The sequence below is a fragment of the Triturus cristatus genome, chromosome 1_1 (genome assembly GCF_964204655.1).
Source record: "Triturus cristatus chromosome 1_1, aTriCri1.1, whole genome shotgun sequence".
NCBI classification, from domain to species: domain Eukaryota; kingdom Metazoa; phylum Chordata; class Amphibia; order Caudata; family Salamandridae; genus Triturus; species Triturus cristatus.
This window is the reverse complement of record NC_140579.1, coordinates 22,080,656-22,095,589: the sequence shown is the minus strand read 5'-3', so window position 1 is coordinate 22,095,589 and position 14,934 is coordinate 22,080,656. Positions and strand designations below refer to the sequence as shown.

The window sequence follows — 14,934 nt, the reverse complement described above, 5'->3', positions numbered from 1 at the left end:
CGGTGCCTGCAGCAAAGAACATGTCCTTGTGTATCTGTAAGTTTTTAGGCAACAATAAAAATGTCAAGGTAACTTTGGCGATTAATGTTCCTGCAGGAGACAGATAAGAGTTTTATTCAGTGGCTGTTTCCACTTATGCTAAAGTTTCGCTGAGGATTAAGATGCCTGTTGCAAAGACCATTTCCTTGTGAGTTCAGAGGTTTTCAGGCGACAATAAAAATGTAAATGTAACTTTGGAGATTAAGGTTCCTGCGGGAGTGAGAAGGAAGTAGTGGCTTCATCCTTGAAGGAGTATGTGGGGATGTGTGGGGATGTGTGGGGTCTACAGCGGAACTAGATTTCACTTTACTAAAAAGTGTTGGAAGAGTTTATCTGGTAATGGGGAGGGGGCGTTTGTGATGCAGATGGTTGGTGAGTCCAGATTTTTTTGGGGGGGGGTAGAATTTGGTGCATTTATTGTACTTTATAGGGAACAGTAAATTTCGGAGATTTAAAGAAAAATGTTGCTAGATCATTGCAATGAGTGACTGTGTGTTCTGGGAAATTGCCGCCAATCGATGTGGTTAGGGATTTAAGAATTTGGAAACACAAACCGTAAACGTAAGAGTTAACGACAGACCGGTAGTTTCGTTGTTTTCAATCGATATTTTACTATTATAAACATGTTAGATTGGTCCATGGGGCCATGCATATTACATTTACCCTTATTGCCCTTCAATAGTTTGTAGACAAGCATTATTAATCTAATTCTAATTGGTGATTTTTGTTGTAAAGATGCATATGTCACCCACATGCATCCCACCAACACACACCTTATAACAGCACACCACACCATGCCACTGCCCCATGTCACTGCACTAGACACCAAGTTTGCAGTACGGAGCACAGTAGCCAGACTACAACATACAGGCGAGACCATAGCCAATGCTTGTTTAATTCTGCAGAGACTTTATCATATGTTACATGCGGTTTGGTGCATGACTCACACGGCAAACATTGTCTGCCCTTGTTTTAAAAATGTACAAGGAAAAGAGATACATAGTTTCACGTGAGGCTTCTGGTTATCATGGAAACAGGTGAGAGGGTCCTTGTGAAGAAGGTCCTTTGGAATGTTGGTGTTTGAACCGTGGATGGCAGTTGGGGGCAGGAGGGGGGGGGGGGGGCTCACACCAGCCTCAGCTCCGCTCCTCCCCAGAGATGGAAGATCGGGAAGAGCCTCTGCGTGAAGGGCGCCCGCGGGAAGGAGAAGAGAAGCTCCATGGAGTCCGCATTGTACAGGGACAGCCGCCCCCCCTCGTAGTCCAGATACACCCCCAGCTTCAGGGGCTTCTCACGAGGGGTCAGAGGGGTCGGAGGGGAGGTGAGAGCCCAGTACTGACCCTCACACCCCTGCACAGCCCAGACTCCCCCCTCAGGTGACCATGTGAACCCTCCCTTCCTGTTCACAGACTCTGCTGCGACCCCCACACGCCACCCTCCCCCCTCCTGCAGCAGCTGCACCTCCCAGTAATGTCTGCCGGAGGTGAACCCCTCGCTCCCCAGCACACAGGGCCAGGAGGTGAATCTCTTGGGGGTGTCCGGCAGGGTCTGAGCTGTGCACATCCATCTCACACGTCGCCCCCCCTCAGACAGGAGGAGCCGACGATGAGCCGTGTCAGGATCCAGAGTCACCATCACTGCAGAGAAGAGATTCACAATTAGAGATTTAATGACACAAAGAAAGGGTGTAATTACTGCTTCTGTTTTACATATGATTAATGTACACCACACCTGGAAGGATCACGCGGCACTAGAGAGCGCGGCACTAGACTGCTCACTACACTAAAGCGAGGGACACTAGACTGCTCACTACACTAAAGCGTGTGGCACTACACCGCTCACTACACTAAAGCGTGCAGCACTAGACTGCTCACTACACTAAAGCGTGTGGCACTAGACTGCTCACTACACTAAAGCGAGCGGCACTAGGCTGCTCACTACACTAAAGCGAGCGGCACTAGACTGCTGACTACACTAAAGTGTGCAGCACTAGACTGCTCACTACACTAAAGCGGGCTGCACTAGACTGCTCACTAAAGCGAGCAGCACTAGACTGCTGACTACACTAAAGCGTGCGGCACTAGATTACTCACTACACTAAAGCACACAGCACTATACTGCTCACTACACTAAAGCGAGCGGCACTAGACTGCTCACTACACTAAAGCGAGCGGCACTAGACTGCTGACTACACTAAAGCGTGCAGCACTAGACTGCTCACTACACTAAAGCGTGTGGCACTAGACTGCTCACTACACTAAAGCGAGCGGCACTAGGCTGCTCACTACACTAAAGCGAGCGGCACTAGACTGCTGACTACACTAAAGTGTGCAGCACTAGACTGCTCACTACACTAAAGCGGGCTGCACTAGACTGCTCACTAAAGCGAGCAGCACTAGACTGCTGACTACACTAAAGCGTGCGGCACTAGATTACTCACTACACTAAAGCACACAGCACTATACTGCTCACTACACTAAAGCGAGCGGCACTAGACTGCTCACTACACTAAAGCGAGCGGCACTAGACTGCTGACTACACTAAAGCCTGCAGCACTAGACTGCTCACTACACTAAAGCGCGCTGCACTAGACTGCTCACTAAAGCGAGCGGCACTAGACTGCTGACTACACTAAAGCGTGCAGCACTAGACTTCTCACTACACTAAAGCGCGCTGCACTATACTGCTCACTACACTAAAGCGTGCGGCACTAGACTGCTCACTACACTAAAGCGCGCTGCACTAGACTGCTCACTACACTAAAGCGAGCGGGACTAGGCTGCTGAATACACTAAAGCGTGCGGCACTAGACTGCTGACTACACTAAAGTGTGCAGCACTAGACTGCTCACTACACTAAAGCGGGCTGCACTAGACTGCTCACTAAAGCGAGCAGCACTAGACTGCTGACTACACTAAAGCGTGCGGCACTAGATTACTCACTACACTAAAGCACACAGCACTATACTGCTCACTACACTAAAGTGAGCGGCACTAGACTGCTCACTACACTAAAGCGAGCGGCACTAGACTGCTGACTACACTAAAGCCTGCAGCACTAGACTGCTCACTACACTAAAGCGCGCTGCACTAGACTGCTCACTAAAGCGAGCGGCACTAGACTGCTGACTACACTAAAGCGTGCAGCACTAGACTGCTCACTACACTAAAGCGCGCTGCACTATACTGCTCACTACACTAAAGCGTGCGGCACTAGACTGCTCACTACACTAAAGCGCGCTGCACTAGACTGCTCACTACACTAAAGCGAGCGGCACTAGGCTGCTGAATACACTAAAGCGTGCGGCACTAGACTGCTCACTACACTAAAGCGTGCGCCACTAGACTGCTCACTACACTAAAGCGCGCTGCACTAGACTGCTCACTACACTTAAGCGTGCTGCACTAGACTGCTCACTACACTAAAGCGTATGGCACTAGACTGCTCACTACACTAAAGCATGCGACACTAGACTGATCACTACACTAAAGCGAGCGGCACTAGACTGCTCACTACACTAAAGCACGCAACAGTAGACTGCTCACTGCACTAAAGCGCGCAGCACTAGACTGCTCACTACACTAAAGCGTGCAGCACTAGACTGCTCACTACACTAAAGCGCGCAGCACTAGACTGCTCACTACACTAAAGCGTGCGGCACTAGACTGCTCACTACACTAAAGCGCGCTGCACTAGACTGCTCACTACACTAAAGCGTGCTGCACTAGACTGCTCACTACACTAAAGCGTACGGCACTAGACTGCTCACTACACTAAAGCATGCGACACTAGACTGATCACTACACTAAAGCGAGCGGCACTAGACCGCTCACACACTAAAGCACGCAACAGTAGACTGCTCACTGCACTAAAGCGTGCAGCACTAGACTGCTCACTACACTAAAGCGTGCAGCACTAGACTGCTCACTACACTAAAGCGCGCAACACTAAACTGCTCACTACACTAAAGCGTGCGGCACTAGACTACTCACTACACTCGAGCGCGTATTCATCCAGAGCACACACTACACCGAACAGCACACTGCACTACATAGGACATTCTACTACACACTACACGCAGCATACTACATTGCTTTACCACACATGACGCACACTACAATAGCAGAGAGTAACAGTAACTTGATTAGATGGTACGGAGTGATAGCTACTCCAAGGTTTACTGTACTAATCAGTACTCTCTAATAGATAGTACAGAGTAACAGAGCTACTAGAAGGTATACAGTACTAGTCAGTACACTGCATTAGATGGCACAGAGTGACAGAGTTTTTACAAGATATATTGTACTAGTCAGTACTCTATATTAGATGGTACACAGTATGAGAGCTACTAGAAGGTATACAGTAGCAGTCAGCAAACTGCGTTAGATGTCAGAGAGTGAAAACGCTACTCCAAGGTATACAGTACTACTCAGTACATTGCATTAGATGGTAGAGTGACAGAAATACCAGAAGGTATACTGTATTTGTCACTGGACTTTATTGTATGTTACAGAGTGACAGAGCAACTTCAAGGCATACTGCACTAGTCCGTACACTGCATTGAATAGTACAGAATAACAGAGCAAGAGAGATACTAGAAGGTAAACAGTACTAGTCAGTACACTGCATTAGATGGTAGAGGGCGATAGAACTCCTAGGTGTACTGTACTAGTCAGTACACTGCATTAGATAGTACAGAGTAACAGAGCTACTAAAACATAAACTATACTAGTCAGTACACGGCATTAGATTGCACAGAGTGACAGAACTACACCAAGGTATATGCACTAGTTAGTACACTTCATTAGATAGGACAGAGTAACAGAGCTACTAGTCAGTAGACTGCATTAGATAGTACATTGTAAGATGGGTACTTCAAGGTATATTGTATTAGTCATAACCTCCTCGTAAGTCACCCTGGAAGTGTTGGCATTGCTTCGGGGTCGTTTCGCCCGGCTCTTTTTCCTTCTAGCCATTGGTGTGTTTCTGCCTATGGCCTTACCTCCCTGTACGCTCCTTTTCTTGGTGGCTCTCAGTTGTTCAGCTGGGTCGGGCCTGGTCAGTGGCTGGCTTGGTGGCCTCCTGAGTCCTCGCTTCGGCGGCTCGTTCACTACACGTGAACCATTACAGGGACAGGTTGCTTGGCCCCTGCGCTGGGATGTCACGCTCGTTCATCCAGCGTTCCCCATGCTGCTGGTGCTGTATGCTTCCTTGTGCATAGTGGCCCTGTGATGGGCCTTCGCTTTCCTTTCTGGTGGCTTAGCCACGGACCTGGTCCCTTCTGATTTTCGGGCTCCTTGGGCGGCCTTGCGGGCTTTCCGCTGTTGGCTGCTTTGGTGGCCGGGTTGCTTCGAGGTTGTTTCCTGTGGCTACCGGGGGCTGTTTTGCCCTGTGCCTTTGCTGATGTTGCGCTCCCTTACGGGGCGTCCTTTGAGCCAATGGGTCCATGGCCTGCCTGTTTTTCACTGTGTTGATGGTGTTTTGTTGGCATTCCGTTTTGCGGGTCGGAGGGGGTGCTGGGTTCCTTTTTGCGCTCTCCTTTGTTCTTGCGGCTCCTGCCGGTCTGCTTGGTTGCGTCTGGTTCCTCGGCTTCTGCCTTCGGTCTCCTCAGTTGACCGCCGGCCTGGTGGGTTTTGTTTCCTTCTTTCCCTTCGGTCACTGGACTTGGGGTGGTTTCTGTTCTCTCGGTGTGGTGGTCCAACGTGCTGTTTTGCTGTGTTTGCGTCAGACTGTGTCTTTTGGCTGCTGTGGCATCTTGTTGTCTCTGTGGTGGCGTTGCCCTCTTTCCTTCGATTCCAGAGCCTGGGGCTTTTGCTTCCCTCTCTCTTTTGACTGTCTGTCGGGCAGTCTTGGTGGTTTGGGCCAGCCGTCCTCTTGCTGTTGTGGTGCCGGTTTGTTTGTTGCTTTTGGCTCCGTATAGTCTGGTTCAGCTCCTTCTCTGTCCTCCTTCAGTCATTGGTTCGGGCGGATTTTCTGGCAGCCCTTCGGGTCTTAGGGGTTCTGGGTTTTCGGCCCTCCCCTCCCGGTGTCTCTCTGTCCCGGGCTGGCTCTCCCTGCTCATGGTTGCCTGTCTCTTGGGTGTTTTCTTCCACTCGTCTGTGTTTTTGGATTTGCCCTGCTTCTTTGGCATCCCCTTCTGGTCCATTAGTTTCTTGTGAGTCTCCATGAAGCCGCTTGGCTTTAGTTTGTGCTCACTTCGTTAATCAAGTGGCGAGGAAGACTTACGAGGAGATAATGCCCCGGTTACTTACCAGTAATCTTCATTACTCCGAGTATAGTCTTCCTCGCCACATGAGTTCCCATCCCTCCCTCCATGTGTTGCTATCGGCTTCATGTTTCTGCTTGGTAGTTCTCAGGCTGAGGGTTGGACCGACCCTCCTCTTATAGAAGTCAGGGGTGATAGGGGTCGGCCATGTTGGGAAGGGATGGGAGGCATGGGAGGCTAACTTTTGCTTTGGAGGGTTCTGATGTGGAGCTGAAGCTCACTTCGTTAATCATGTGGCGAGGAAGACTATACTCGGAGCAATGAAGATTACCGGTAAGTACGCTATATTATATAGTACAGAGTAAGAGAGCTACTAGAAGGTATACTGTAGTAGTCAGTATACTGCATTAGATGGCACAGAGTGACAGAGCTACTCCAAGGTATCCAGTACCAGTCAGTACACTGCATTGGACGGTGTAGAGTAGGAGAGCTACTAGAAGGTATACATTACTAGTCAGTACGCTACATTAGATGGTGCAGAGTAAGAGAGCTACTAGGAGGTACACTGTAGTAGTCCCCACACTGTATTAGATGGAACAGTGCGACAGAGCTACCAGAAGGTGTACTGTACTGGTCAGTACACTGAATTGTATGTTACAAAGAAACAGAGCAACTCCAAGGCATACTACACGAGTTAGTACACTGCAGTAGATGGAACAAAGTAACAGAGCGACTCCAAGGTATACTGCACTACTCAGTACTCTGCAATAAATAGTACACAGTAACAAAGTCAGTCTAAGGCATACTGTACAGGTCAGTACCCTACATTAGATGGTACACAGTACCAGAGCTACTAGAAGGTATAAAGTACTAGTCAATACACTACATTACAATTTTTATCCCAAAAGGGTGGACGATTGCAGCTAGAGGGGTCATATAAATGTTGAAGAGCGTTGGGCTCCATGAAGAGCCCTGCGGCACTCCACATTCTAGAGGTTTACAAGGGGAGGTGGCATTACTCTCGAAGACCTGCAAGGAGCGGTCGGACAAGAAGGAATTAAACCATTTGAGGACCTGCGTAGAGACTCCTAGATTGGAGAGTCTCTGGAGAAGGATGCTGTGGGTCACAGTGTCAAACGCAGCGCTGAGATCAAGGAGGAGAATGGCAGCGGTGCCTCCTTGATCGATGGTCCTCCTCGCCTCTTCCGTCACTGCAACCAGAGCAGTCTCGGTCCCATGCAAGGGCCGAAACCCAGTCTGGGAAGGATCGAACAGGCGGTGGGTCTCGAGAAACTCCGTCAATGACTTATTGACATGCTCCTCCAGAATCTTGCTGAGCCAAGGTAAGAGAGAGATTGGGCGATAGTTCGCCGGGTTGTTGCTATCTAGGTTAGGTTTTTAAGCAAGGCTTTTACCATAGCCTGTTTCCAAGGGAGCGGAACTATGCTGGTGGCTAAGGAGGCATTAAGTAGCTCCATGATAGTGGGGCGGATGAGTGGACTGACTGACATCAGAGATCGCGGGGGCGCGGGGTCATTGGGGGAACCGGATTTAATCTGGGACATCAAGGACTGTAAGATGGGGTGATTCAGAGGGGGGAGTGTATCAAGTGTTACAAGGAGCGACACCTCTGTCTTAACATCTTCGACAGTCATTGGGAGGATCTGGGTGATAGGGAAGGTGGTGTATATAGCCTGGATTTTTCCATGGAAAAATTCTGCCAGATCGTCGCAACGAAGTTGAGCATCATCAGGGTTGGGGATTTTTTCTGGAAGTTTAAGGAGAGTTTTTGCGATGTTGTAAATTTCTTTAGGCTTAGAGGCCGCTGCAGTGATCTTAGGTTCGAAAAAAGCAGCTCGTGCGTTTGTGATTTTGTTCTTATAAGATTTTATCGCTGCTCTGTAAGCAATTTTTCTGGAGGGTGAAAAGTCCAGACGCCATTTCCTCTCTAGTTTTTTACAAAGGCGCTTGCTTTCTCGCAGGTCTTGGGAATACCAGGGGGCAGTTTTGGTGCCACGCTTGGGTTTAATGCATTCTAAGGGGAGAGTAGCATCCAAGGAATTCAAAATCCAGTTATTAAAATTCCGATTGGCTAGGGGGGGGTCAGGATCGAGAGAAGGTCTTGATGACTCGAGGGCCAAGGCCCAGTCCGCTCGTGAAAGTTTAGACCAATTCCGTTCTTTCCGAGTGACTTTAAATGTGGGAGGAGGACTATGTATAATAGACAGACCAAAAGGGATCAGAAAGTGATCTGTCCAGGGTAGCGGGGCGGGGTTTTCCACCAGAAGGTCAGTACAGTTACTGAAGATGGAATCCAACAAATGACCCCTACAATGGGTGGGTTTTGTTACTAACTGCTGGAGTTGTAGTGCAGCGAGGTTCTCGGACAGATCTAAGGAATTATGGTCGGTAGTGTTATCAAGGTGGATGTTAAAATCTCCTAAAAGAGTATAGTTTGCTAAGCTACATACCGAGTCAGCCAATGAGGGGGATATGGCATGAAGAAATTGCCCCATAGGCCCCGGTGGGCGATAAATAAGCGTCCCTGAAAAGGTATTGGTAGCAGAGAGCTCAAGAGAGAAGGTTAAACTTTCACAATTGGGTAGAGAATTGGGCAGACTCCGACAGTTATAGCAGTCCTTAAAGATAATGGCAAGTCCACCTCCTCTGGTGGGGCGGTCTGCCCGTAGGATCAGAAAGCCCTTAGGTAATGCTTTGATAACGTCAGGGTCTGATGCGGGGTGGAGCCAGGTTTCTGTTAAAAATAAGGCATCTGGTTTAGTGTCCTCTAAAAACAGCGAGACCTCTGTGCTATGTTTGGGGAGTGACCTACAGTTCAATAGATACATGCGAACTAGAGTACTTTTATCCGTAAGGTCATGGAGGATTTGAAAGCCACAATGTGGACAGACTAATCCGCGGTCTATTGGATTGCAGGAAGGGACGCAAAGAGGAGAGTACTTCCTTCTAAGTTGAATGAGAGCCTGGGAACTGTAACTCCGTATGGTGGGGGAAAAAGGAGCAGGGGTCGTGGCCCCTGCCCCGGTCGGCCGCGGACGGGCGCAGACGGGCTTGCCTTTGGCGCGCCTACAGCGCGACGCCAGCACGCCCGCTGCGCGCGCCCGCTGCGCACTTGTACCATGAGCCTCTTTGTAGCGTGTGGGAAGCAGACACTAGACTGCTCCCTGCGCTACTTCCAAGATGGCGGGCGGGCGTGCAAAGTTGAATACTTCAAAGAGTTTGGGGAATGAGGTATTAAAGTGCCACAAGTGAATAAAATACAAGTTAAAATGACAATAATTGTTAAAACTGGTTAAAAAAGCTCCAGGTAAACGCTACCTTAAAACAGTGCTAGGATCGCTCCAGCCCCCGATACACAACGCTACAGCAACTGTCTCCCGGCTCAAGCCTCAAGAGATTTCACCGCTGCGCGCTTGTACCATGATCCTCTTTGTAGCGTGTGGGAAGCAGACACTAGACTGCTCCCCGTGCTACTTCCAAGATGGCGGGCGGGCGTGCAAAGTTGAATACTTCAAAGAGTTTGGGGAATGAGGTATTAAAGTGCCACAAGTGAATAAAATACAAGTTAAAATGACAATAATTGTTAAAACTGGTTAAAAAAGCTCCAGGTAAACGCTACCTTAAAACAGTGTCTGAGTTGAGCTTCAGGCAGCTGCTGCTCATCCAGGATGCGACATCGTTCATTCCTTCCTGGAAGTTGAGTCTGGTGGTGAAGGGGTCCTTGGTGAGGGAGAGGATGAGCTGGGTGTCGTTGGGGTAGGATACTCTGCTGAGTCCATGCTGTCGGACGATGGCGGCGAGGGGGCCATGTAGATGTTGAAGAGCGTGGGGCTAAGCGATGATCCTTGGGGTACTCCGCAGTTGATTTCCGTGGGTTCGGAGAGGAAGGGTGGTAGTCTGATTCTTTGGGTTCTGCTGGTGAGGAACGAGCGGATCCAGTCGAGGGCGGTTCCTTGTATACCAGCGTCGTGGAGTCTGGCGGTGAGTGCGCGGTGGGAGACGGTGTGGAATGCTGCCGAGAGGTCGAGTAGGATCAGGGCTGCGGTGTGTCCTTGGTCGAGGAGGGTGCAGATGTCATCTGTGGTGGCAAGTCAAGCTGTCTCGGTGCTGTGGTTGCTGCGGAATCCGGATTGGGAGGGGTCGAGGATGGAGTCTTCTCTGAGCTGCGGTCTGACTTCTGTGCATTTCCAGTCATCGGGGAAGATACCGGTCTTAAAGGTGGCGTTGATGGTGCGTCGTAGTTCTGGAGCAATGGTGGTGGTGGCTCCGTGGTAGATGTGTGGCGGGCAGGGTCCGGGGGGGCCCCTGAGTGGATGCCTTTCATGATCGAAGTGGTGTCTTCAGTGGTGACTGGGGTCCAGGAGGAGATGGTGGGCTGGCTGGCTTTGCTGGTCAGTACTCTATATTAGATACTACAGAGGAGGGTGTGGATGTCGTCTGTGGCGGTGAGTAGAGCGTTCTCGGGTCTGTGGTTGCTGTGGAATCCGGATTGGGAGGGGTCAAAGATGAAGTATTCTCCGATGAATCTCATTAGTTGTGCATTGACGGTCTTCTTGGTTTATACTAGAAGGTATAAAGTAAGGGCTGCTTCCTGCGAAGATGACGCAACGCGGCATCGGACCGCCGACGTTTTTTGGAACGAAGGAGGCAAGATGACGTCTGAGTGAGGTCACCACTCTCCTCTCTCCTCTCTCGCTGGATATTTCTCTGTGCTGTGAAACCGGAGTATGTGCTGGGGCGATAGTCTGACAGGAGATCTCTATGGGCCCACTTCAGCAGAACAACGAGGCGGGTGCTGGACACGCTTGTGCTGGGGAAGACCGGGCTCCTGCTTCGGCCGCTGGGAGGTTCTAACACGGATGCTGCTGACAGGCTGGATACAGCGACTCTCCACAGGCTGGAACGCAGACCGCAGAGTCAGTGGTGATGGCTGCTCGCGGAAACGGGAAACCACGGATGGCGGCCCCTGCTTCCACCTCCATACAATCACCCAGTAAAGGGACGGATGCCAAATTGGGGGGCAGGAAGGGAGACCCTTGTACTGGTAAAGGGGACGAACAGGAAAAGCAGGAAAAGGAAAAAATAGAGCCTCACATAACGATAATTCCCCGGTGCTTACAGGCATCCGGAGAGGTTGCAACCTTCCATCTCGAGCATGTTTCCACCCCTAGACATGAGCGAAAAGGAAAAGGCTGGGCAGGAAAGACAGCAAAATCAAGGAAATGGTGATGGTAATGGGGAAGTGTGTAACTTTGTGAACCGCCCTACACATACTGCAATACCCGGTATACAAGAGGAGGAAAATGAGAATCTCCTAGCTAAAAGGGCGACCCCTTGGCTGGCAAACTGTGATAATACTATTCTGGAAGCATCTTGACATACCTGCCTGGCAGATGAGACTGGAAGTAATGATAACTGCCCCCCGATATACCTACCGATAAATCAAATGATGAGAAGGGTGCTAGTACACCAGATATGACAAGCAAAAGTAAGCATGGTGCATTAGAGGGAGCGAATCCCAAAGAAAAACTATCGAGACTGGTTGTTTATCCTCGGATTCTTTGGAAAAGGTTTTTACTCTACTGAGGAATCAGAGGGATCGGACACCAGCCTATTTGCTATTAGCGATGGCGGAGGCTCTTCCTCAAGTAATAGTAGCCGACAAGAGAACGGCGCCATCTCTAAGAAACCCAAACGGACATCTGGGAAGAAAGTTCAAGAAAACCCAGGTGATAATGAGGTTGAGGAGGAATTGGGTTGGGATTATTCAGCTGCACAACTGCTACCCCCTGAAGATGTAAGTGGAAAAGAGAAACTATCAATTGGGAATCCAGGGGGTGAAATGGAGCAATCGAACAATAGAAAGGTGGAGGAACTCTCCCAAGCTTTAATCTTACCTTCCCTGCGACTATTCCAGGATGATGTCAAGTCTAATAACCATCAAGCACGGCTGGCCTCTAAAAAACTCCAAGGGTCCGTTCGCAAGACTGGGAAAATCTGTACTGATATCTCTGAGAGATTAAATATGGTAGAGACACGTACTGAGGCATTAGAAAATACAGTTGACACGCTGAAGGTTCAGGGTACATCGCAGGAGAGCACCCTGAAAGATGTTATGTGGAAACTTGAGGATAATGAGAATCGCCAGCGCCACAACAATCTAAGGATGCTAGGAATCCCCTAAAAGTACGAGGGCAATGACATAAGGAAATTTATAATTAATATGAGAGAGAGAGAGAAAAGTCTTTATTTATTTTCGGTCAGTATGACCATAAAAGCACAGATAAAAATACAATACATTTCATTCAACTCTCATTGCTCTAAATAAGGGTTAGAGTTACTCATAAATTGCATGTGTATTACATTGGTATTTCATAAAATACCAATAAAAATGGGTGTGCAATACAAGAGCAATATTAGGCCATAACAAATTTTCCAAGAAACCAAAGTTTGTGTTGCTAACATCACAGCCGTCACATGATCACAAATTTAAAAGAATATACAGATAAAAAAGGTACAAGATGCACATTTTGCACATTTTAAGCTTAAAAAAATGATATTAAAAGTACCAAACCCAGTTGATATGATAAAATAATCAGGCAGAACCTATGGGCTCATCTTTAGGATAGCTCGACGTGCACACCACATGGAGAATAAAAAACGTCATATTGAATGCACAATGGGCATGTGCGTGTCATATTTCAAAATCCTAAAAACCTCAGCACAGTGCTTAGGTCACAGATTTCTGAATAGCTGTAATAGCCATCGGTGTCTCGCCTTCTTATACCCTTGACAGAAAAATATTACATGATATTCCGTCTCCGCTGCATTGCTACATGCCGAACATCCCAAATTGGATGAACCCGTTCATTTATTTGTGAAAACACGCAACGGGAGCACCCCATGCCTAAACTGCAGGTATAACTTCTTGGCAAGAGCCAGCTGGATATCGTCCAGGCAGGATCTAATCTGTACTGTTTTTTTATCTCTAAAAACACTGCAATTAATGAGCCAGTCGCAGAACTCCCCTGTATCCGGGTAAGTTTGTGCTCCCTGTAGCTCTCTAACAGGTCCTTCCTAGATATTATCAGGCAGACAGGCAGATTTCTGCATTGTTCCACAAATTACCCCTTCCTATGGCCGCAAAAGTATTCTTGATGAAGGCCTGCCGTGGTAGTTTGCTTGCACCCTGTAAGCTCAACACTTCGCTCAGCTCTTCCCTGTATACAGCCAGTTCTGGGGTACTCCACAGACATCGCCAGAATACAAGTGGTCTAAGAGTGGCATCGTCTGCAATTGGACTAATCCCAAGGTCCATACGAAGCGGTGTAAGCGGGGAGCTTGGGGGAAGACCCAACAATTGCATGGCAAAGGAATTCTCAATTTTCCCTATAGAGCCAGATGGACGGTGACCCCATATAGCAGTCCCATACAGGGCAGGACCCCTAGCTTGTGCTTTGTAGGTTTCCACCACCGGCCCAACAGATTTATGGATACACCTTCTGCATACCTTTGTCAGTTCCCCCATTGTCTGGGCCAGCTTTAAGCTTGCTTTTTTGATTTGGGCACCCCAGTCCATTTTTTCGGTGAGCGTGATTCCAAGGTTATTCAAAGACAGTCACCCTCTCGAGGGGTTTCCCATCTAGGCAAGGATTTGACCGAACACTATTACCTGCATTAAATACCATGCATTTGGTTTTCTGCGAATTGAACTCCAAGCCCCTATTTTTGCAAAAAACATAAAGCTGTCTAAGGCCCTCTGACTTCCATAGGTGACTTTGAGAGCAGAAGGGTGTCGTCGGCGAACATCATGGCAGGTTCTTCACGGTTCGCCAGCTTAGGGGGCATCAATATCCTTCCCAGCAAACAAAGCCTCAACTAGGCCATTAATAAAAAGGCAAAAAAAAGGTCGGGCCAAGACGCAGCCTTTGCGTACACCTCCGTCTACAGGTATGGGGGCTGTAAGTTCACCATTTTTGCCGTACCTAATTTGGGCAAAATTGCCTTCATGCAGTCATTTCAGTTGGTGGCAACGTTAAGGTGGAGCCACAAGTCCAATAAAGCAGCCCACAGTTTGTCCCTCGGCACCAAGTCAGATGCAGATAGGTCCACAAAAATGAGTTAGAGGCTGCCACCCTCTATACACACTGTCTTCCAATGTAATAGTTGTAACCTAAAAACGTGATCTATTGTGGACATCTTCGCTCTGAACCCGGCTGAAAGGTTCCCTCCCCGATCTTTCTCACTGGGATTGGGACAAGGAAGTACAATGCGTCCATCGATTTCCCTTATCACCTGCAAGGCACTCGTCCAGTGAGCGGGCGCTGCCCCGTGCTTTATTGGTCTATTCTGGAAAGGTTTTGTTACGCCAGGCTGTGTATGACCTCGCCAGACCTAATGCTGAAAGAAGTTTTGAAGGTTTCTCCTTTTTTGCCAAACCAGATTTCGCTCACGCTACTGATGGCGGCTTAGACAGCTTATAACCCCTCTCCAGACAGCAGGGGCTGCAGTATTTTTGCAAAATCCAGCTAGGCTGAAAGTTGTCTTTCAGGGTCAGAATTTAAGCTTAAATTCTGAAATCCAAGCCCAGAAGCTACTGGACGATATCTTAGCAGGGGCCATCGGTGGTAAAAAATAACTGTAACATGCGAGGGAAAGCGCTGCATAGA

General features: G+C 48.8%; 1 protein-coding gene across 1 annotated transcript in view; it reads right to left on the bottom strand.

The window, feature by feature from the left end:
• Positions 1-916: 916 nt before the first annotated feature.
• The window catches only part of LOC146869185 (E3 ubiquitin-protein ligase TRIM39-like), an 84,971-nt gene continuing 70,953 nt past the window's right edge, over positions 917-14,934 (bottom strand). The window contains exon 6 of the mRNA XM_085643044.1: positions 917-1,676. Coding sequence (XP_085499170.1) covers positions 1,165-1,676 — 512 coding nt within the window. The 3' untranslated portion in view covers positions 917-1,164. The remainder of the gene's footprint in view (positions 1,677-14,934) is intronic.